This window comes from Rhinolophus sinicus, linkage group LG04 (genome assembly GCF_036562045.2).
Source record: "Rhinolophus sinicus isolate RSC01 linkage group LG04, ASM3656204v1, whole genome shotgun sequence".
In the NCBI taxonomy this organism is placed as follows: domain Eukaryota; kingdom Metazoa; phylum Chordata; class Mammalia; order Chiroptera; family Rhinolophidae; genus Rhinolophus; species Rhinolophus sinicus.
In genome coordinates, this window is record NC_133754.1 from 76715759 (window position 1) to 76740916 (window position 25158).

The window sequence follows — 25158 nt, forward strand, 5'->3', positions numbered from 1 at the left end:
ATGTAGAAAGTCATGTAAGAGGAACTTGCATTTTTGGAAGGACTACTGTGTGTCCCAGAAAAATGACTATAAAAATTGCAATTATATTCCTGCAAGTGTATTACCACTGTTTTTGTTTTTTTGGTTTTTTCTTTCTGTGCATTTCCATAGCCACCATCCGGGACCAGAGCAGTAGCTTCTAGCTTATGTCCTTGCCTCCATTTGCCCCAGTATACAGTGCTGCTTGGTCCATGATAGTGACAAATGGCTATTCAGAAGTTTTCAGTATCCTCTGTCAACAAGCTCAGTCTCTAGCTAGACATTTGAGACCTTTCAGAAAGACCTGGGTTCAAATCTTGGTTCCTCATCTGGGGACCTGGACACTTCTTCTTTTTTCTACTTTTTAATTACCGATTCAAGCTATACTTTTCCTCATTTCTGAAATAAGGATGATACAATTTAACTGATCAGGGCTATTATGAGGGTTTGAGATGACTTATGTGAAATATCCAGTGCGTGCCTCTCACATGCTAAGTGACTCTTAGGAAGCCCCACTCATGTTGGTGCGTCAGTCAGTTGCTTTGCCCACATCAGCAAGCATCTTCCTTGGTCCTGCTTTGGCCATCGATACCAGCTTTCATCTTTCCTGGCTTGCTGGCTACCTTCTCTCTGCCTAGGCAATTCCTCCCCTTCCTATATGCTCTTCCTTGATCATAGAGCTTTCCCTTACAAATCCATCTAACAACGATTTATGTATTCTTTGGTTCACTTAGTGGGCGATTAATCATATATTGCCTGCTCATCTCTATTAGTCTTTTATTAGTAGTAAGTAGTTAGCTTTACATGATTTATGTGTGATATTCCCAGTTAACTTATTAATTCCTTGAGCATTAGTAAGCACACATCTTCATATCCTCCACAGCACAGCTTTTTCTAATAATATGTGTTTAATAACTGGATACTTCAGACAATGCATGCCGTAGGAGAAGAGGGTCCAGTGGTTAGAGTTGTGAGAGAAGTTCTAATGGATGAAAATAGGCTCGAGATAGCTTTTGCTGGAAGGGTAACATTTCTGTAGGTTGGTAAGGGGTTGGGTCCATGGCTATGGAGGGAGGGCTATTAGGTGACAAGAACCTTCACAAGCATATTGAAAACAAATGACACAATTGCAGAAGAGATGGGACCAAGCACGGCTGTGGTCAGCATCTGTGATACAGACTCCAGCTTTAGCCCTGTTCTTAGCGTCCTGGTTCCCGTACGCTTGCCTTTGCTCTTGCCCAGTTTTGACCTATCTTCTATTAATATAACCCTGTAACCGGGAGCTGATGAGCTATGGGGCTCCTCGTGGAAAATTCTCTTAAGTTTTTCTCTGATGCCTGTATTTCCTCCTCATTCTTAAAGGAAATATTTGCTGTATATAACTTTTAAAAATAGCAGTAGTTTTCTTTCAGTAGTTTAAAGACATCTTTCCATTGTCTTCTGTCTTCCGTTGTTTCTGTTGAGTAGTCACTGTAAGTCTCCTTAGGTTTTACCAGAAGCACCCCCCACCCCCAGTCAAGGATTTTATTATCTTAAGTCCAGCAGGGACATTTAGAAGTCTCTAGAACAGAACATTAACATGATTTAAATGGTATTTTAGGAAGATTAATATGTCAGTGGTATGCAGAACAGAGAGGAGTTGGGAAAGGCCCCGGTAATTAGAACAGTTAAAAGGCCATCAGAACTGAGTGCTTTCTTAAGTAAGATGAAAGCACAGGTTGGGTTTCTGAGCCTGGGCATTTCAGACAGGCCTGACTGAGAGTCTGGGCTCCCTGCTGACTAGCAGGTTGCCTTGGAGCACTTCCCCAACTCTCCCCTCATCTGTAGTGTGGGGTAATAAAGTTCCAGGGTTGTCAGAGTTAGATGGGAAAACTCATCGAAAACTCTGGTTTGAATGCCTGACATATAGCAAGTGCCCAGGAAATCATCGCCAATGCTGTTATTATTCTGAGATCCACACCTTATTTAGGTTAAAACTCAAGGTCACGGTTAATGGCACTCCTCAGGACCATAGCCTTGTCACTTCACGAGGGACGTGATTCACGTGCTGTGAATCACAGAGAACAACGTGTGTGCCTTCACGCAGAAGCCCTGGCGCCAGTAATATTCTAACTACCTGTCATGTCCTGAATTGATTTGTAGCCCGACGCCATGGTTTTGAAGATGATCCCAACCCCACATCTCAAAGGCGTGATGGTACCTGAGTTTAGAATCTGCCTTTTGTCGGGCTCGAGGGTAGGTGCTTCCTATTTTAGGTTTATCGAACCATAGCATTTTAGCATTTCACTTTTCAAAATGACACAGTGTACAGGATTAGAAGTATACCAAAAAGATTCATCGGATTCTGAGCCTTTATGTTACAAAAGGATGCCTAGATGACCTCAGAAATTATCTTGTTGGAACCCCTCATTTTTCTAGATGATCGAAGTGTGGTCTAGAAAGATTGGGTAACTGGCCCAAGGACCACGGGGACAATGGCAAAGTCAGGCCTGGACCACAGGTGTCCTGATTTCTGGTGTATTTTGGTTCTCCAGGCAAAAATAGCACCTCTGTGTTTCTTCTGCCTAGTGCCATGCCTTCTTCAAGTTTCATGTGGGCGGGGGTGTTGGTGCCTGTGGGAAATTGCCTTAGAGAAAGAAGACAGTCTGTCACTTTGATTTTCATTGATGGAAGCTAGAAAACACATGTCGAGTTAAGTGCCTTTTTTCAGTACTCTCAGTACTCAGGCCTCTGACCCTCTGTGACCATCGTCCCAGCTTTTTAATCTCTGGAAATAGAATTTCTTTTTAGTGCCAAACCAAATGATGAGTTTCTGCTGCTAGACTCAACGGAGAGTTGCACGTTTGCTTTCTTTCACAGAAGAAGGAATACATACCCGACTTCTGACAGTCATGAGAATCCTATGCCAAACTGCACCCTTTCTCTTCTGTGTCATGTGGCAAGGCCCCTGGTAATTCATTACCTGTTCAGTGTGGGAGGAGAGACCAGGCTATAAAATCAAGTAAAAAAGAGGAAGTGCCTTCATGTAAAAAGGTTAGCTTTTCATTATGTATCAGCAGGGATGTCCTAGCTATTTAAAAAAAGAACCTGAAATAAGTGAAGCCCCTTATATCAGAGCTTCCCTTCTCTGATACTTGATGTATTTGATTTTCCTAAAAATCTGCTTATAATTAAATAACAGTCCTGATTAAAGATCTAGGGAAAAAGAAACTACTTGTGTGATTGCCATAGTGTCTTGACTAGGTAAGTGATAAACGTTGAGATTTGGCTGAGCTGCAGCTTTGTTAGAAAGGCACGGTATGTAAATAAGGGTTGGGCCGACAGGTAGATAATGCAGCCGAATCTGACACGCTGAGACTAATGAGGTCTGTCTGCCAGAATGACCAGAATTTGCAGGAAGTCACAGAGCCAGGTGACTTGTGAACATAAAAGTTAATCTACAGCCTTGCTCCTCAGTGTGGCCCAAGGACCCAGGAGCTTGTTAATCACAGGCCTTACGTAGACTTACTGAGTGGAGATGAGTCTGCATATTCAAGTTGAGGAAGCACTGGTCTAGATTTTGTAATCAGCTCTTACGTTTACTATTAATAAACCTGATTCAATCTTTCATTCACGTAAGTCTCCAGTTTTCTCTTCAGTCTTAGATGATGAGCAACATCCTCTGTGTGGATCTCTAGGCCCCTGACAGGCAGGGTCAGCCTGTCTCTGGCATCCACCCTGTGCCTGCTGGTCTTCTGGCAGTTGGTCCTCCTGCCCCAGGGCCTTTGCAGTATCTCCCCTTCCTTCTCGCTACCTTGGGACGCCTTTCTTCACCTGTAGACCAGGTTGGGGCTCTGTTACCTGACGTCAGAGTGCCTTCTACATTAGTTTCCTAGAGCTGCCATAATAAAGTACCACAAACTGGCTTAAAACAACAGAAATTTGTTCTCTCACGGTTTTGGAGGCTAGAAGTCCAAAAATCAAAGTGTTTGTAGGGCGATTTCTCTCTCTGAAGCCTCTGGGGAGGATCTTTCCTTGCCTCATCAGCATCATCCCAGGCTCTGATTCTGTCTTCATGTGGCCGTCTTCCCTCCATGTCTGTCTTCACATGATGTTCTCTCCGTGTGTGTCTGTGTCCAAATTTCCCTCTTCTTATAAGGACATTAGGTTCCTCTGAGCCTCTGATTACAGCATTTTCATTCACCAATCAATAATCTTGTTTTATGTGTGTTTCTGTTTAAAGACTCCTTATTTAATTATGGTTGATTTATTAATTGGACTCAAAGCCAACAGCACTGTAACTCATGCCTGAAGGAAGTTTGTCTAACAGATGTATTTTCTCCATAAGCTACGTCACTGCCTTCTTACATTTATGAACCGTAGACCACACTTCAGACAGACCGTTCTTGGGGGCCATTTTAAACAGTAAAATCTCCAACAAAAAGCAGAAAAATGTTGCATGCAAAAGACAGTGAAAAGGACATTTGTTTACAGTGTGAGCTGAAATAAGAAGGCAGAAGGTCTTGTCGGGCCTCGGAAACATGTACATTGGATAACTTGAATTTTTCACCTCTTCGTGCATATCTGCTAATGATTATGAAAGCACCATGAGAATTGATTTGGGCATTATCAATAAATTTTCGTGAGTAGGGAATTTGCAAATATGGAATCTGCAAATAATGAGGGTTGACTGTATCTCCCCACATAAGCTTTAGTTTTAAAGATGGATAGCTTTTTGAAATAGTTCAGGTGACCATTTTTTCCTAATAGGTTTATGAAAAAAATATGGGAGGATTGTTATGTTATTAAAATGACAGATTGGAAGAAGGGCCATTTACACAGACCTGTCATTTTCCCGTATTGCTGAGTTTAGATAGAGCAGCGATTTGTAGCAGTTCTGTTTGCCATGTTGTCCCCTCAGAAGAACTCGTGACTACTATAGCTACTTCTACTTCTGCTCCTTCCTCTACTTTCTGTACCGCTCTGGACTTAGCTGCCTCCCTCTCTGTGTCTTGAGATCTTCTTAAGAGAGAGGCTCTAACCGGGTTGGTGGTCATCACTCTGTTGGGCAGAGCCTTCCCCGTGGTCAGTCATCTGGTGGGATCTTCTGTGGATAGTTTTCCCCAACGCGCCCAGAATGCTCCGGTAACTCCTTATTGTTCTGTACACAGGGCTCTTTGTGTGGTCTGGTAATTCTGTTCTTTGCTGTTGCCTATTAACGCGGGGAGTTCCTAGATGGTGGGACATGGCTTACCTTTTCCTGTTCTTGGAATATCATTCTCCATACCTGATCTTTGAATGGGTGGATGAATGAATGAGTGGAATGATTTGAGAACCACAAAGAGCAATTGCATTTGAGGCTCCTCGTGGTCGTTCCATGTCCTTTTGGACTGTCCTTGAGGTTCTGTTCATTTGTCTCAAAGAGAACGGTGGCCTGAAGCTACCAGATGAGCGGGCGGAATAGCAGCCCACCTTGGCTGATATTTAGAATGGCCTGGCTCTTGCAGTGAACGTCTCCTGGGTAGAAGGCAACATTTGGGCTTTGTAGGATTATAAAAGGACCTATGACAGGTAGAGTTCCTACTCACAGAGAGCTTACTGTTTGGTAAGGAAGGGAGCTTACCATTTGGTTAGGAAGGGGGGTTGTACCAGCCTAAAAATTTATAGTTAAGGTAAGAGTTAGATAAGAATAAAGACAACTTACAATAGCTGCCCTAAAGCCATGTTTGATTTTCAAATGAGCAGTGTAAGATCAGTGAGTACTGTGGGAGCTGGAGGAGGGGTGATCTGGGAAGGTCGGTGGAGAAGGAGGGTAGATCCTGGGTCTTGGAGGATGGGTAAGTATTGGCAAGGCCCGGGAAAGAAGAGCAGAAGTCATGGTGTGAGCAAGGAACAGGAGGCATCTGTAACAATGAGTGAATCAGAACTGGGGGAGATGTACAAGGGAAAGGCAGGTTCTAGAATTTAGTTCTAGAATTATGTTGGCTCTACAGGCAAAGGAGGCAGCCCCACATAGTTCATGTAGTGGTGTTTGCATGAGCGCTGGCATGAGGTGGGGGCAGGATAGAGGAAAGAGGAAGTTCTTTGTGAACTGGAAGAGAGAGTTATTAAGACTTGCATCATTTCAGCCCAAATTCATCAGAACAGAATCTTCAGAGCTCATTTTTTGGGGAAGGAAATGAGTAAAAAAGAAGCGACAGCAAAGGTTTGAAAGAGGATTACGTCATACTGTCTACTAGGTCCTAAAGATGGAAGCTTGAATCAGCAGCATGTTGAGTTTTTAAATCTGTATTAAATTTAAATGTACTTGTAAGTAGGGTGAAGATGAGTGGTCGATCGTACGTAGTTAGTGATTCCACTCTAGATATATTTTGGTGGACAAGGGAAAGACTTTCTAGAAATGTTATCTGGAAGGAGGGAAGAGAGGTATAGTCTGGGCTGGTAGAGAAAAAGTGATTATCCCGTGAAACAATTTTTAGAGGGAAAGTAAGTTGAAGGAAAAGGGAGGATGGTGTCAGGTCGGAGAGGGAGGGTGGCGGTGAAGAAGGATCCCTGAGGGGGTGCATAAGAGCATGCATTAACGTGGAAGCCAAGCTGAAGCCAGAGCAAGATGCTGGTGAGCTCTGAGAGTAGATGGAACACATCAGGAGGGAATGGCTATTTGGTGAAAGACTTTGGAACCAAGTGAATTGGTTCCTTTAGAGCTTTGAAGTGCCAATAGTAGGTTCAAAGCATTTCTATAGCCCAGATACCCCAAAGGAATGAATTAATTATAATAACTCTTTCCTACAGTTGTTTTGCTCTGTCTACCCTTGGTCCTTGGGAGGATAATACTCACAGGTATTGTACAATACTGGTGCTCTGAATGCCTAAAGGTATCTGCTGTAAACACAGCGTGTTTGGGAGAGGGTAAAACCTAGCTTTAGGCAAGGTCACACAGAGGTGGATGGTCCCTCTGGCTAGCTGAGTTTCTGCCAGTCCAGGTCTTCTGTGACTGTGGGACCCTGTCAGCTGTGGGACCCTGTCAGCGAAGAGCCCGCTTGGCCCATAGCACCGCCCACTGAGATATCGCCTCTAGAATGAGTAGACTGCTCAAGCCCAGGGGCTGGTGGCTCTCAGGCAAAGCCCCTCAGGGTACTCCCTCAGCCCCATCCCCGCGTGCACAGAGGCTGTGTGGTTATGAGGAAAGGGACAATAGAAGAGCGTCAGGCAGCGGTATAGAGCTTTACAGTGCGGACAAGACAGTCAGTAGCACAAATGCCTAACGTTGTGTGTTTCTCTCTGCAGAGGGGCACCATGCCGGTGGAAAGGATGCGCATGCGCCCGTGGCTGGAGGAACAAATAAACTCAAATACGATACCAGGGCTAAAGTGGCTGAACAAGGTAAGTGTGGGGTGTGTGTGTGTGTGTGTGTGTGTGTGTGAGAGAGAGAGAGAGAGAGAGAGAGAGATCCTTACTAAAAGCTTGTGCATATAGACCTTTGAAAGTAAAATTGTTCTTTGTGTTCAAAATCTTATGCTAATTAATTACAAAAACCAACCAAGCAAAAATGATCATAAAAACATCGTTATTGTAGAAAGATTTTTTTTTTAATTAAAATTTATTGGGGTGACAATGGTTAGTAAAATTACATAGGTTTCAGGTGTACAATTCTGTAACACATCATCTATATATCACATTGTGTGTTCACCACCCAGATTCAGTTCTCCTTCCATCACCATATATTTGATCCCGTTTACCCTCATCTCCCACCCCCCTCCTCCCTTATCCTCTGGTAACTACTCAACTATTGTCTGTGTCTATGAATTTTTGTATCTTTATTTGTTTGTCTTGTTCCCTTGTTGCTTTCAGTTTTATATCCCACATATCAGTGAAATCATGTGGGTCTCGACTTTCTCTGTGTGATTTATTTCACTTAGCATAATAATAATTATTATGCTAAGAGAAAGATTTTTTGTCATTATCTCAGACTGTAGTCGCTAACTTGATTGACAGTTCCAACTCGCCATTGGTATTTTGGATGACTGTTTATATGGAAAGCTTCTTGCTGTATTTTTCTTTATGATCCTTACCTTCTTCCTTCTTTAAATTACTTGCTTGCTTCTCCTGGCTTTCTGAAATTAGAGGACATGGAAACTGTATGGTTTTATATTGGGAATGGGTTTTTCTCCCTCGGTATTCACTATGTGGAGAAAACTTTTGTTTTTGTCTTTTAAAAATGTGTTCTCTTTATCTTTATCATGAAACCCTGTTTGGGTACCTACCTGTCTTAGAGAAAGAAGCAGTCTTATCATTTTCATCCATTTCCATATTTACATAAACACTCTTACTTTATCAACCTCAAATTATCAATTTAATTGATCCTACCTCTTAGGGCTGAATCAGGAAGAGAGCGTCTGTAAAAATAAAGAACACCTGAACTTGTATAGTTATAATGTAGAAAAGCAACTAAATAGAGCGTATCATGCCTTCTTCAAGAAGGCCCAAGAGAGGTTGCTCTCCCACTGTCAGGAATACTGCAGTTCTTCTGAGCAAATTTCTTTTTCCTGGTCTCCCTCCCCCCTCATTTTTCATCTGAAGGACGTGATGAATAATTTAGCTGGTCAGGCTTTATCTTTGTATCATGTGCCAAGAGTACAGGGCCGGATTGTGGCCTGCTTCGAGCAAGTACAGAGGATACTACAGCATAATTGTTTCTTAAACTAATGTTACTCCTAGCCTCATTTGATCGTCTTAGATATCTCTCAAATCCTATTTCTTGTTGTTCGTTTTCCCTCATCCACTTATTTTTATTTACATATTATTAATTTAATGGTATTGTATTTGAATGTATCCGTTTGAGTCCTTTCCAAAACAAGGTATGAAGTAAATAAGTCACTTAAGAAAACCATATGCTCATTTCACGTGACCTGTCATACATCTTAAGGTCTTATGGCAAACAATGTATTTTTCTAGTCTTGCTCTATCTATAGTGTTTCGGATTTGTATCCTAGATGGGCTTTGTAATTAGCCTCTTCCAAAGAAACAAACAAGAATCAGGTTGTGCCTTGGTTACAGGGGCACACGTGGAGGTATAAGGACAAGGGGGTTGGTAGTCAGGGATAGTTGAAGAGACGTAGGGTACGCAATAATGATAATGATAACACTGACACTAACATTTATTAAGTGCCACGCACTCCTCAGCAAGGGACATGCCTTCATTCACATAATTCCTACTATGTGAATTATGTTTTTCTATTTTTTCTATTTTACAGAAAAGGAAATCAAAGCACAGAGAGGTTAAGTGGGATTATATTTTGGAGAACAAGATGACGTTGCCTATATTGATTTACAGTGTGAAATGAAAACATATTCCTGATTTCTGAAGAGAATACATTTGTTTTTGCTTTTTCTTTTTTTAAAACATGTCCATCAGTTTTGGATGGCTTGATGCAGTGGTGAACTTACCATGTCTTCATGTCTCCTGTACCAAGTAGGGACTTGATACACTGCAGTTAGTTGTCCTCTGTAGTAGGTTGAACTGTGCCCCCCCACCCCCCCACCCCCGCCAAAGATATGTCCACCTCCTAACCCGTGGAACTTGTGGGTGTGACCTTATTTGGAAAAAGGTCTTGGCAGATATATTTAAGTTAAAGATCTCCATATGAGATCATCCTGGGTTATCCAGCTGGGTCAATCCAATGTCACATGTCCTTATAAGAGAAAGAAGAGAAGACACACACAGAGGAGGAGGCCATGTGAAGAAGGAGGCAGCAATTGGAGTGGTACAGCTACAAGCCAGGAAGTGCCTGGAACCAGCAGAAGCTGGAAGAGGCAAGGAAAGATTCTCATTAGGGCCTGTGAAGGGATCATGGTTCTGCTGACATCTTGTCTTTGGATTTCTGGCCTCCAGAACTGTGATAGAATAGATTTCTGTGGTTGTAAGCCACCCAGTTTGTAGCCACCGTGTTTCCCCGAAAATCAGACCTAGCCGGACCATTAGCTCTAATGCGTCTTTTGGAGCAAACATTAATATAAGACTGGGTCTTATATTATAGTAAAATAACACTGGGTCTTATATTAATGTTTGCTCCAGAAGATGCATTAGAGCTGAAGGTCCGGCTAGGTCTGATTTTTGGGGAAACACGGCATTTGTTATAACAGCTCTAGGAAATTAATGCACCCTCTTAGGGTTGTTTCCTGACTGGGACTCTCCATTGAGACGTCTTTCCTTCCATCCACTTTGTCCATGCCTTCTGGGTAGAGGACCAGAAAGTAAATGGGTTTCTCCTTGCGCAGCTGCACACTTAGCTCTTCTCAGGTGGCCCTTAACCACTGAGCTTTACGCATCTGGCTCGTGGCTCGTGAGCTGTCTTCCCTAGCAGAGAGGGAAAGGCGAGTCCTCTGCTATCACATCCGGCTCCCCTGCTGGAGCTGGACGTGAGCCAGGCTGAAGGAAGAGGAGCATCCCCCTGGCTGCAGCAGATGGCGCTTCTTAGGACTTGGCCGGCCCAGGAGTCCATGGGCTGCCTGAGGGGCCTGTCTGGCAGCCTCTCGACTGGGCCTGGCCAGAGTGGGCATGTGTGTGTTTGTGCACATGGACAGAACAGCCACAGTCACTGTAGACCTCGGATGGAGTTAGGACATTTTCTTGCCATATCTGTACCGTCCCCCACCCCCACCCCAGGGCATCTTTTTATAGGTTTCTGCGATCTTGTTGGCATTTGTCTGTCCACATAAATATTTAACTAAGACCCTAATATTATTTTCTTCCCATTCAAAAACATTCTGCCTAAGAATCCCTCTTTGTGTTTTGAGTGGCTTGAGGTGATTCCAAAATCTCTTCTCCCACTGAAGACTGTTGTCAGTCTTAGGAATGGCACTGTCTGTGGGGCTTTGTCATTCTCTTACGTGTTGGTGTTTGTGGTGAAGTACTCCAGGCTGGAAGCCCCCTGAGAGCAGGTGTCTTAATTGTTACTGCATACTTGTTGCCAGGCCCAGTGCCTCACACGTAAGCGGCGCTTGGTAAATATTGGTCTGTGAATAAACGGATGAGTGATATGTGCTTGAGATGGAGCAAAATTGGTGGCTGTGTTTTTGTTCTGTTAAGGTAATTAGACTTAAGAATACTGGGTTTGCAGTTGTCACATCTCTCTTAAATGGATAGTCCATCAAATCCGTTATATTCTTAGTAAGAGACAAATAAGTGGTTCATGCCTTAAATTTGTTTCCATCTTTTATTTCCAATAAATTTGGAGGAGGGTGGTAATGAAATGGATCTTTTGGATTCCTCTGAAGGAGCAGTGAAGAAGTTTGGTGAAGCAGCGTTGTAAGTAACTCATGAATGGGGCCTTGACTTGAGCCAGTTACTTTTTATTATGAGTATTTGCAAATGCACATAGTATGTTTGAATAGCCTAATGACTAGAAAGAATAGCATAACAAATTCCCATCTAGATTTAATAATGTACTTCTGGATTTAACAATAATCAACATTTTGTTTTATCTTCGTATGTGTATATATGTGTGTGTATATATGTATGTATGTGTGTGGTATTTTAATGCAACTCCCTGACAGTGGACGTCTATGAGACTTAAGCACAGTTTTTCATATATTCACAATGCTGTTGTCAATTGGAAAAATTAATCATAAGTTTCTGATATCATCACTGCCTCATTCATATTCAAAATGCCTTGAGTATTCCCAAAATATTTTTTTACAGTTGATTTGTTCAATGAGAATCCAGAGAAGGTCCATGTGTTATGGTTGGTTGGTTGACTCGAAGTCTCTCCTGATTGTGAATTGTTCCCCTCCTTTTGTTCCTTCTTGCCGTTGACTTGTTGAAGGGACCAAGTCAGTTCTAGATTTGTTCACATGCTTGCTTGTGGTTTCCCTGGGCCAATTCTGGAGGAAGGAAGGAAGCAGTCACATCTAGATTGGTTGTTTCTCTCTTAGCTCTGACTGATTCCCACTCTGGTTACCGATGTTCTTATTTCAGATTGGAGATGTGCCTGGACCCAGATGCCCAGGCCACTCCCCAAGCATAGGCCAGCAGGTAGTTCCAGACCTTTCCTTTCTATTCACTTTGAAAGCAGGCTTGTGCTTGTGTAAATATCAGGCCCTCTCGGAACAAGCAAAGGAGTCCAAGTGAAAATAGCAAATGAAATTGGAACATCTTATAAATATTGGGGGAGAGAAGAGGCAGAGGGAGATAAGAGAACTGGTTTTCACTCGGGGCCAAGGTATGTTTGTTCTGCATTGCTCAAGGTAATCTTAAATGTTCTTCTCAACTCAAGCAGCGCTTATCTCTCTTGCCCTTAAATGCGTAGAGTTCTCTGTATATGTAAACATGAGTGGCCTCTGGTACGCGCACTCCTTCCATACACAGTGTGTACAACCATTGCGTGTGCGGAGTGGGCACTCAGGGCTTCTGATGGCACATACGGATGTCACAGAGTCTATACCAGGGGTGTCCAAACTTTTTTCAATGGTTTTCACCAAGGGCCATGTGCGGTAAAATACACAAACAGCCGGGCTACTCACTCGAGGTGAAGTACGTATTGCCTCACCTGGTTTATTTAAGTAAACTAAATATATTTTTGGAAATTGCTGCGGGCCGATTAACAATGGATCGTGGGCTGCAGTTTGGACATCCCTGGTCTATACAAATGCAGGGTAATGCCATCACCATCCTGGAGCACACAATGATCTATGGCCAAAATGGTCACTGATCAGAATCTCTTTCAGTTTTAAAATGAATTTCACCTTTACCTGTCAACATGGTCTTTAAAAAAGATATATGTGATGCACTTGTTAGTGGTTTCTTTTCTTTCTTTTTTTTTTTTTTTTGATATGAAAAACTTAAGTTAAAGGTTCCATGTAGTTTTTTTTTTTTTCAAGTTACCATTTTAACTGTTTTAAAATGTACAGTTTAGTGGCATTAAGTATGTTCACAATATTATGCCACCATCACCACTATTTAATTGCTAACTTTTTCATCTCCTGAAAAGGAAACACTGTACCCATTAAACAGTCACTCCCCCCATCCCCATTTCCTTCCCCTAGTTCATGGTTATCACTAATCTGCTTTCTGTCTCTATGAATTTGCTTTTTCTGGTATTTCATATAAATGGAATTATGTAATTAATATGTGGCCTTTTGTGTAAGGCTCCTTTCACCTAGCATTGAGTTTCATCCATGTTGTAGCATGTATCAGTACTGTGTTCCTTTCTTGTGGCTGAATAATATTACATTTTATGCATATACAACATTTTCTTTATTAGTCAATCGGTTGATGGACATTTGGGTTGTTTTAACCTTTTAGCTATTATGGGTAGTGTTGCTATGAACATTCATGTATAAATATTTGTTTGAACACCTATTTGTAATTCTTTGGGTATATATTCAGGAATAAAATTAGTGGGTCATGTGGTAACTCTGTGTTTAACTTTTTGAGGAATAGCCAAACTGTTTTTCACAGCAGCTACACCATTTTACATTCTTACTAGCAATGTATGAAGATTCCAGTTTCTTTACATCCTCACCAACACTTACTATTTTCTGTTTTCTTGATTCTAGCCATACTAGTGGGTGTGAAATGGTATTTCATTGTTGTTTTGATTTGCATTTCCCTAATGATTAGTGGTGTTGAGTGTCTTTTAATGTGCTTATTGGCCATTTATTTGGTCTCATCAGGTCCTTTGCCCATTTCAAGAGGATCCATGATAGATAATTGCTAGGTTCAGTCATTACTTTCATGATTTTGGCATGGTTTCTGTAAGACTGGGTTTGGTTGTGCGTGTGCGCATGCGTGCACGCCTGCTTGCATGCACGCAAATGCTTGAAAAGATCTACTTCATCAGAATCAACTCTGTGTCTTATGAGTTAGATTTCAGATAGTGTCACCACAGAACTCCCCTGACCTAGAAAAAAAGTACAACAGTAAATTCTTTAAGGGTCTGTGTCTTTAAGCATAAACCTTTAGATTCTGGTTGTGCATTTCAGGAAAAAGTCTTTCACTGAAATTAGTTCATTTTCACGTGAACATCAAAAGCTGCATTAAGTGATTTGCTCTCTGATTTTCATCTACATTAAGAAATAAAATTTCACTCAGCCCCTTTTTCATGACAGCCCTTTAGAAATGGCTAACCTCAAATCCTGCTGTCTCAGTGGATAGTATAGAATGAACAGGAGGGGTTTATGAAAGTCTCCTACTTTCAGTTCTTCTTTATTAACTGAGTTTTAAATACAGTAGAATTTTCCCTTTTAACAGTTTTTGGGGAACTCTCAAGTGTCCTGAAATACTTTTAGTTCAGACTTTGTAATTAGCTCTGTGGAGAAGCATCGAGCCCCTTTCAGGTCGGTTGGGACCCTTTCTGTCTTTTGCTGTGAGAATAACGTGGCGGAAAATCCCTCCTAGCATTTTCTTTCCTTCCCCAATGTATTGTGCAGGAATCCCCAGACCTGGACATTATCAGAATTAGCTTGGGAGTTTTTTAAAAAATAGTTTTCCTGGGCTTTAATCGCCACAGAATCGAAGTCAACAGGTCTATTGTAGGACTAGCAATCTTCTAAATCTAAACACTGGGAGACAACGTGTGGGGTGATTAAGTGATTGAAGATGGGATCATGTGACCTCAGTTTTGAATTTAGTCACTTACTTTCATAAGTTTCTTGGTTAAATAATTTAATTCTGTTCCTCATTTTCTTCAACTGAAGCAGAAATTATCACATATACATACATACATACATATACATTCATAGCTCATTAAGTTGTTGCAAAAACCAAAACTAAGACCATGTGAACGTGTGTAGTCACATGTCAAGTGCCACAGACCTTAGTAACTGCTGGCGCTACTATTAGAACCAGGTTTCACATGCATAGTTGGACTATGAGTGTAACTTTGTTTCCAAAGCACTGGTTTCTAAGTCATGTGTTTGCTGGGGTTGATTTAAGCAATTCTGAGTTACCACTCGGGCTGTAAGAGAGATAGAAAGAATCTAATATAAGAAGAATTGTGGGGGGTGGGACTTTTCTCCAAAAAAGGAGTATGAGCTTCACATAACTGGTATATCTTTGTGCTTTTGCTACTTCATGCAGGACAGTAAACACATAGAGATTAGAACATTAGACAGAATCTTCTGTTTCTGTTGGCTGCCCAAGCAGATTTTGAGATATTTCGTCTCTGTGACGGTGGCCTCATACCCTCAACTTCCCTTTAGCAGTACAAATGGGTGATCTTTTGGAGAGCTGCCTAATTTTTAATTTACTAAGGCAGCTGGGTTCCTCTTTACCAAATAAGGGAAGTAAATGATAAGAATAAACATGAGACATTTCTGTCAGTGGCCAGTTATCGGTGGTTCTTTAAAGAAAAGTGGCATAGATAACAGAACACATTGGCATATCCCAAACCCTCACCTTTGACCTTGGAGTACATTCCTGTTCTGCCAGACTCTGCAGGACTCTGAATCTCACCTGGGTAGACTGTCAAGGTTTAAGGCCCAGTGGGGAAGTGGGTTTGGTTTACAGTAGATTTTACTGCAGAAACCAAAAAACCCAATGATATTTAGTGGGGACTCTTACTATTAGGTTGGTGCAAAAGTAATTGCGGTTTTTGCAGTTATTTTTAACCATTTAAACTGCAATTACTTTTGCACCAACCTAATAGCTAGAACTCAAGAACCCTCTGCAGTTCTGAAACCCATGGCTGCAGTTCTTATTTACTTTTTTCTTTTCAGGAAAAGAAGATTTTTCAGATCCCCTGGATGCATGCAGCTAGACATGGGTGGGATGTGGAAAAAGATGCACCACTCTTTAGAAACTGGGCAATCCATACAGGTAATCCAAACGAAACCCCCTGCATCGTTTATAGAGGCCAGCCCTATTGTTTTGTTGTTGTTGTTTTCATGCCTTCTTTTTTTCTTTTAGTTGTGGTATAATTGACAAATAAAATTTTAAGATATTTAAAGCAGACAAGTTCTGATCTGATATACGTAATCCTTGTGAAAAGATTCCCCCCCCATCGAGGTAATTAACCCATTCATCACTTCACATATTTACCTTTTATTTATTTGGGTTTTTTTTTTACTGAAAACATTTAAGTTCTCTCTTTGCAAATTTCAGTTATACAATACAGTGTTAATTGCTGTTAATTTTTGTTTTTACTACATATATAAAATCTCCTGGCTTACGGTCTCATGAAGATACCATGTTTCCCCAAAAATAAGACCTAGCTGGACAATCAGCTCTAATGCGTCTTTTGGAGCAAAAATTAACATAAGACCCGGTCTTATATTACATTTTGTTATATTATATTATATTATATTATATTATATTATATTATACCGGGTCTTATATTAAAATAAGACCCCGTCTTATATTATGTTATATTATATAAGACCGGGTCTTATATTATATTAAAATAAGACCCGGTCTTATATTAATTTTTGCTCCAAAAGATGCATTAGAGCTGATGGTCCGGCTAGGTCTTATTTTCGGGGAAACATGGTAGCTCTGAAAAACCTGTGACTTGTTCCCAGGAACATCCAGGACACATGGGGTACAGACTTCATCACTCAGCAGTGATATTCCACCCATTCCACAGAAACTTAGTTCTTAAATTTCCTATAATGCGGAATTCTGATTAAATTCCCCAGGTGTGTACCAAAGTAATATAGAACTTACTTGTTTTACAGCTTTAAACTTGGGTTGAATTTATCTCCCTCAAAGGTAGTCAAGAATATATTTATTTACAACAAAATTTAAGTAGGGAACTATTTACAGGCATGGATTTTTTGTTTAATATTCGAAAGTCAGATGAAAAAGAGACCCTCCAGTTACCTGTACTTATGGATCTCCCAATCCTCCAACCTTCTATATTACTTACATTGATTCTCCATTCTTCTACGATTGTTAATTTTCTCTCAAGCTGTTTCGTAGCGTCAGGGTGACCAGCTAGTACCAGTTTGCCCGGAATTGTCCAGGTTTTAAAACAAAAATTCCCGTATCCCAAGAACCTTCCCAGTCCCCGGCAGACCAGGATGTTGGTTACCATAGGTATCGCCTGGAATTAAAAGGGTTCTCTGTGCTACTTGGCCAGCAATCCTATGCTTCCAGCAATTTTTACTCTGAACCTTAATTCTTTTGTCTATTTTGTTAGGAAAGCATCAACCAGGAGTAGATAAACCTGATCCAAAAACATGGAAAGCAAATTTTCGATGTGCCATGAACTCCTTGCCTGATATTGAAGAAGTCAAGGATAAAAGTATAAAGAAAGGAAATAACGCCTTCAGAGTCTACCGGATGTTGCCCTTATCGGAGAGGCCTTCTAAGAAAGGTAGATAATGAGATTTACTGGCGAATACAATGATCATTTAATATACATTGTTGTACCTTTGTGATTTCTTTATTTCCACATCTGTAGTTCACACCGTGGATGATAATTCTGCCCTTACCTGGCTGGGGAAAGTGACTTTCAGGTCACCAAAGGCAGTAAAACATTTGGAATTTAGGCCATGTACAGATTACAGCATGGTTAGGGTCACTGAGAGTTTCGGAAAGAATTTAACTTAAGCGAAATGTTTCTCTGTATGTTCTTCATGAGTTAATCCACAACTATTTTCTGTTGCCACAGGAAAGAAACCAAAGACAGAAAAAGAAGACAGAGTTAAGCACATCAAGGTAATCTTTGGTTGTTCAGGGAGAAGGCCAAAGTTGTGATAATATTAATGACTCATATTCTGTCTCATAAAAACAAGAAATGTGATCTCTGTGAAGTATTTAATCTTTCTTCTTTTGCTATTGTGTTTTATATGCTTTACATGTCTCCTCTTTGACATGTACCCACTTGCAGACTCAAGGACACATATACCTGCTTCATCCAGCTTCCCTGAGAAATTTATGAATGAAGTCACAAATTCATACTGGGGTGGACAGTCTCAAGCCTCCATCTGGTCCCCACACTATTGCCAGCTGTCACTTAGTACCAGCTAAGTTCCAGCAACCAGCTACTATCTGAGGCTATTAAGTACATTTTCAGGCAATTAAATATATTTTAAAATACATTAAATATTATACATCTATATTAAAATGTGTTTACTTATATTTTACATATATATATATGTTCTGTGACAGGCCATTAGGTTGGGGACCCAGTGATGAATTCAAACACTCTATTAGTGTCGATCTCAATTGTTTTTTTTCTGCTTCACTACAAAACCAACTCTCATGACTCCCAAAGGTTTTGCATAGGGATGTGTTTGTGTGTGTGTGAGCTTTCTAGTAGGCTGGGAAGCCTGCAGTCCCCTGCAGTGTGAGGACCTTTGTATGTGGAATAGGTAGCTCTTGTTCAATAGCCAGAGGATAGCCAAATACCCCGTGCAGAACCGAGGGTGAGCTTCAGTTCCTAGGCAAAGAGCAAACATTGCAGTCCCAGAGCCCTAAACCATCAGAGAAAAGATTGTCTAGTTCTCTGTGTTCCCTTTACACATAAAGAAACTGAGAAGCTCGAGAGTTGAGTCACGTGGACCGAAAGGCTGTGGGACATGTGGCCAAGGTCACACTGTTATTTAGAAATAAACTTAAAGGAGAGGTTAAGTATTCTGATTTCTAACCTCCTGATAGAAATAACTGTTGAAAAAAAACAAAACAAAAGCAAACTGTCCAGACAATACAATGTTTAAATATAAGCCACTTAGTCAAAATAGCAGGAAAAAACTATAAAAAAATTTACTTCAGATATAAAGTTAGACTTGTGTAGGGAGTTAGAGTTTGAGGGGAAACTTAAATAAATCGTTGTTTCAGACACATTTACCTCTACAACGGAAAATAAATATTTTAGGCAGAGTATTTTACTAGCAATACCTCCAGTTTCATTTTCAATATCTTTAGTTTGTGACATATTTTAAATATAGCACAGTATTAAGGCCCGATTTTGTTTTAACTTTATTGTGGAAAAAGTTTATACACATAGGAAGGAAACAAATGAGTAGAATTGACTCCGTAGACAATCACCCCAATTTCAACATTAATCAACTCATGGCTATATTATTTCATTAGCACTTCCACCCACTTCCCTGCATCCAATCTAGAATTGCAGATATTCAATCATTTTTGACTTACAAAAACAATTTTTTATGGTTTAGCTCAATATTTTGAAGCAAATTCCAAACATACCATTTCTTCCATAAATATTTCAGTGTATATCTTTAAATGATAGGCACTCTTTAAAAATAACCCAGTATCATTATTGCATGTGAAAAAATTAACAGTAATTCCTCAGTATCGTCAAATATCCAGTGTTCAGATTTCTAGTTGTTTCATAAATGTTACCATCATTGTATAGTCTGTTTACTTGAATCAAGACCCATGTATATAACATCCACTGATTGTGAGTTTTGGATATTGTCGCTTAAGTTTTTTTTAATCTATAGGTTTCCTGTACATCACTTTTAAAAAAATTTAATTTTTCCTTGCAATTGAAAAAATCTAGTTATTAGTTATATCAATTTTCCCCCAGTTTGTATTATTTAGGGTCTACATTTTGATTCGTTTAGTTAGAAGAGTATAACTTCCCCACAGATACGTGATTTTGAAGAATTTGCTATAATCTTAAGTACGACTAGACCCTATTTATTACTGTTTTCACAGCATGTAGTTCAGTGCCTGGTAAAGAACAGATAATTAGTACATATTTGATCATTGAATACATGCATGAGTGTTTGTTGACCAAAGAGATGCATAAATAAACATAACATGTTGGGTGGGAGTGGGGGTTTTACATTAGTGTGCAGATTTAACTTCATAAGCCCAGTTAAAGGAGAAATAAGAATGGAGTAACAGATGTTCACTTTTCAACAGACTTTGCTCAAACATATCTACCATACTCCATTGACTATCAGATGCCAATGATTATAAGCTGTACCATTATTTTATGTATCTCTAAGCAAGAAAAACTGCTTGCAATGAAACCACGACACATAATTGATTATAAAGCACATCCTATTTCAGGGATGTGGAAATGTGCATCTTAGAACTGATGACACGTACTGGTCTCATAAATAAGAAACAGTCAAATCAGCAGTCAAATTGCAGCAGTCTAATCAGCAGTGGCAGTGTCTTCCACATGGCCAGCCTCAGGTGGAAATTGGCCATATCGGCTGAGGAAAGCAAGTGAGAGATTTTCTCTTAGGTGCAACCATGTGGGTCAAGTTCCAACCCAGCAAAGTGTACATTGTGAAATCTTCCTGTGATGAAGCTATGGTTAATACTAGAAACTTGTCCCTCAAAGGGACATTGTTCCTTCAGTAGAAGGCAGGTGACTCATCAGAAATAAGCACAGCCGAACTTTTGAATTTAAATCTGCTTACATCTGTTCTACAGTGCAGCGGTGGAACATGGATAAAGCCAGTGGGCCTCCCAAATTCTGTGGCTCGTGACTGCAAATGCCATAGTCTTCTCTCCCTGTTTCTGTAGAATGTCTCCAAAGTTTCACTCTCCAGGTTGTCTGGAACTGTAATTCAAGGACCTTATCCTTTCTGAGCTTTTAATACCTTACTCTTTGTTGTATATGAAAACACCTCAGTTCTGAGTTAATACGTTCTGTGCAAATAATGCAACTGGATAGACTAGGTGGGTTTCTTCCACTGAGAAAATTTGTCTTGTGTGTAGCGAGTAGGTATGAAAATTTGCTGTTGAAGCAAGTTCTTCATTCAGTTCAAGCTGGATGGGAGTTTTAACCAGTCTTCATTCAGTTCAAGCTGGATGGGAGTTTTAACCAGTCTTCATTCAGTTCAAGCTGGATGGGAGTTTTAACTAGAAAAGGATGTTTAGAACATGCAAGATTTTCCCAGGAAATTGTCAAAATTTTTCTTGGGTAACTCAGGCAATTTAGCTCCAGGTCATATGTTCCCTGAGCAAATAGTTTCCCTGAGACTGGGAGACCCAAGGCCCATTGGCCACATAGTAGGTGCAGAAATGCTGCCTCGATATTTCCTGATGATCTCTTTGTGAGTATATCCTGCATACTCAGTGAGCCGTTTCAACTTGAACTAAGACCCACCTATGTGGAGGTAACCGACTAAGGAAGTATAAATAAGGAACACAATAGTGAGTAATACTAGATTGTACAGTATCAGAGCATACTCATATATGTATTTCAAAAATGTAATAAGGCCAAGATCAATAAGGATAGAAGTGGGTTAAAACAGAGGCATGGTAGCTGACATTTTTGAGCCCCTCCCAGGTTCAAAGCTCTAATTATTATCTCATTTAGTGCCCTCTGTAATGGGCAGGTTATCTGTCTCCCTTTTGCATACAAGGAAATGGGGACACAAAAGAGGTTGAGTCATTTTTCCCAAGGTTGTACTGTTCTGTGGAGCCGTAATTTGAATCCAAGTTAGTCCATCTCCAGAACACATGCTTTTTCACCACACTCAGGGCTGTTAGCTGTTTGGAGGCCGTGGGCTGTGAGCCAGGCCCTGGGGGATGGATGGATGGAGTGAAATGGAGGGCATTTTCAGGTACCCAGGAGCATCATACATGAGCGCCTGGAGATTAGAGTTGCTGTTTGGTCTTCACTGGATGAGTCAGGAAACTGTCTTAATTAGAGTAGGAGTTTGTGTGAGGGAAAGAAGGGAAACAAAGGCGTGCAGGTAGGGTGGGTCAGCAATGAATACTTCCTCCCTCATAGGATTGTTTGCAGATGAAAGGTGCAAGCTTTGAAAACTATAAAGTGCTTCCAGATCAAAGAATTGGTGTTGTTGTGGAAAATATAACCTAGGAGGGCCTCTGAAGGCACTTGGTAAAGGCACTTGGTCTGTATTAGTTCTGAATACGGCCCTCTGAGTAGCGGTTACAGAAAGCAGATACTGGCTTAGCAGAACTTTCTAATAGAGCTGTTGGCTCTACCAGTGACTTGAGCTGGATTCAGAAGCAATGCGCTCCCTGTCATTGTCCCTCGACAGGCTGGACGACCGCCTGTCAGGGCTGATATTGGAGGGAGTACAGTTTTTAAACCTTCATCAGATGAAAACACATAACCCACTTGAAAAACATAAAATCAGAGCTGCCTTGGATGGAGCAGACAAGGGGGTCGCCGTGCCTCCCTGGTGCCTTCCGCTCCTCCTGCTGGCTTCGGAGAGACTGCTCAGAGCACTGTCTGAAAACTCGTTGGCTAAGTAACCTATCTGGATGATTTCATAAAGTAAGGGCCCAGCTGAGCTCTTTGGGGAAGGTTTGGAGCATGATGGAATTGATATTTAAGGGAGGTCTTTCTCATGGTGATAGGAAGGAATGGAGGGGAGGAGAGACTGCGGTAGAAAGTAGAGCTGAAGATGGTGGCAGTTGGACTGGAAAGGAGGAGATATTTCTGTGGAGAAGGGAAGAGGATACAGGTGATGAACATAGGAGTGGATCAAAGAAGGGAAGATAGTGGATCAAAGAAAGAGGCCCTGAGTTTTCAATCCTCATAGAGGGGGTTAGTGGGAATGGAGCATGTTTTGTGGAGAAAAGGGTGTGTGTTGAACGTTGAATGTGTTGAGTTTGCAATGACAGAGAGCCTCTAAAGCAAAGAAATGGTGTGTAGAAAGCGAGATCTGACAGGTGCAGCGCTCAGGTAACTGTTGGAGGGCAGATGTGTGGTCATTGACTCAAGGATGATATTGGAGGCCTGGAAAACAGATGTCTTCTCCAAGAGAGAAGCTGTATGAGATGGAGACAGAGACCGAAGGAGAAGCCGAAGAGAAACGTGAACTGAGGAAAAAAGCCAAAAGGGAAGTTGCAGTGAGAGTGGGAGAAAGAAAATGAAGATGGTCTAGTTCCCAGAAAGGAGGAAAGGATGGAAGGTGTTTCTAGGACCAGGCAGGAGGCTTCCGCCTGTTTGGCTAGAGCTCCTTTTCTAGTGGCCTTATGGCCTCCATGATGTGCAGTATGCAATTCCCTGGGCTGCTTTTATGAAGCCCAGCTGTCAGCTTGCAATTTTTGGTAGTAGAGAGACCTAGACATACTCTTAAATTGGGCTTCAAGGAGACTGGTTTTACACAGATGAATTAGGACATTTCTGGGCGTCGGGAATCTGGCTTTGGGTGGCAAATGTTCTTATGGCCATTATATTTGGCTTCAGGGAGGGGACATCTAGACAAGGGACTGTGTGGCACAGGGATGAGACATAATGGGCTTTATGCTGTCCTGTGATGTAGGCCCATCCCCAGGCCCCTCCAGCAGGCATAGCTTTGAGACCAACCAAAGGTGTATTGTTTTAGAGGTCTAAAGAAGGCTGCCCTGCCCCCGAACTCTGTCTTGTGCTGGTCTGCTTTCACCTAAAATCCCTTAAACTGTAGACTAAATCTTGGATTCTATATGAACAGGCCAAACATCTCCGGCATAACTATTTAGCAGAGTTCACGCACCATGGAGGGGTCTGAACCCAACCACCATCTTTTCTTTCTTGGTTTTCTTTGGGGCAAGGTGAGGGTTAGAAACCAAGATGACTTGATTAACAGGAGAGCCTACATCTAAAGTAAGAAAGGGAATAGAACAGGGAGGCTAGTTCAGGATTAACCAGGCCACATTATGGTGCAGCAGTGTGGGGACGGCAGAAGTGGGCACCACAGGGGGCCAGGGGACACTGTGGGCAAAGGCCGTTCATGACCTGCAAGATCTCTAGGCACATGTTCCACAGACAACTGTACACCCCTTTTCTTATTTGGAGTCACAATATGTATGGCTAAGGTTTAGCAGTCCCTATTCTAATCACTTCAAAAGTTTTGACTGAGTGTAGTGAAGGTCCCTGTTGTTATGCAGCCTGAATGGGGACCGCTCAGGGAGGCACCGACTGCATTTCACTATATGAGTTGCTATATTGTCCTTCCAGAGCCATTGTACCGATGAGATGGTTGCACTGAAGACTTTGAAATCGACAGGTTGTTCTTGAGGAGGGGATGAGAGGAGTAAAACAGTGTTCAGACTAGTCTGACTCGGTCTCCACTGGTAGAAAATACCATTCCATTGTAGAAGTAGTGCCGGATACAAGGTAGAGGTGGGGTAGTAAACAATGTGGAAACTAGTTCTTGTCTCAGTGTCCTTTGGAATTAGTGCAGGATGCAGGGGTAATTAAGCCAGAAAGCTCCTGGAGCCAGACCGTGTGGCATGATCAAAGACTGAGTTCTGTTCCTGTGTCTCCTTAGGCTGAAAGTGGTGTAATCTTGGAGAATGAATTTGTCTCTGAGTCATCGTTTTATCAAGTGTAAAGTGATAAAAGTATCACTTGCCACTCATTAAACTCTAGATCCTGTGAAACACTGAGAGGTCTTCAATTGAAAAAAATCAGAATAATTTATGTTTTTAAATATATACAAGTCCTACTGCCTTATTACTTTTATAAGAAACCCAGAAACAGAATGAGTAAAAAAAAGTAACGTAAGACAACCCATGAAGCCCATAAAAATTGTGTTTTTTTTTCCATAATTCCTTCAGATGTTCTGTACTTAGTTCCTTTTGAAAGATTTGAGGAAACGGAAGTGGAATAATGAACATGCGGCATGACTGGGCGGGGGAGATGCCAAAGGGCCCTTGAGGAAACCAGCGAGAAGGAAGGTGCCACCAGAAAAGCATAGAATTACACAACAACAGGTGGTTTTTGTTGGCAAGAGGGAGCATGCAGACCTTCCTATTGGGTGTCAGTACGGTGTTGAGGGAAAGGGACTTGAGGAAAGGTCACTGGATTTGGGCGAGCAGAGTTTTATTGGCGACTTTAGATAATAGCGAGCGTTTCTTTAGTAAATGCCAGGTGCACATTTATCTCCTTTAATCTTCATATCATCCCTATGACGTGGGTCCTGTTGTCCTCAGTTTACATCTGTCCACCATGCCCTAAGAGAGGCTTAAAGAGGGTAAATAAAGTTCTGCAACTAGTGAGGAGTGGAAGAGCCAGGCTTTGACCTGAGGCCCATCTTCCCACCCCCCAGAAGCCAGGAGTTTGATTCCACAAGTAGTGTGGCAGCGAGACTACAGGGTCTAACAAGGGCACAGGTGACAGGCGAAGGTGGGGAAGGCAGACACTTGTTCAGAAGTTTGGCTCTAAAGGAAGAGAAAAGACGGTGATTCAAGGCATAGGCCAGTGAGTTTTTCCTAGAAAGGTAGACTTCTTACTTGGAGCTTTTAAAAGAAGAGAAAATGCAAGGTGC

The 25158-nt window shown here is 41.4% G+C and overlaps 1 protein-coding gene across 9 annotated transcripts in view; it reads left to right on the top strand.

The window, feature by feature from the left end:
• The window catches only part of IRF2 (interferon regulatory factor 2), a 75155-nt gene that overhangs the window by 27612 nt on the left and 22385 nt on the right, over positions 1–25158 (top strand). For 7 of the 9 annotated variants that reach the window (XM_019736120.2, XM_074329852.1, XM_074329850.1 and 4 more), the window contains 4 exons: positions 7285–7380; positions 15715–15814; positions 17136–17312; positions 17610–17656. In XM_019736120.2, coding sequence (XP_019591679.1) covers positions 7294–7380; positions 15715–15814; positions 17136–17312; positions 17610–17656 — 411 coding nt within the window. In that variant the 5' untranslated portion in view covers positions 7285–7293. Of the gene's footprint in view, positions 1–4971; positions 5143–7284; positions 7381–15714; positions 15815–17135; positions 17313–17609; positions 17657–25158 lie in introns of those variants that run through there. The other 2 variants (XM_019736122.2, XM_074329853.1) reach the window with 2 other exon arrangements.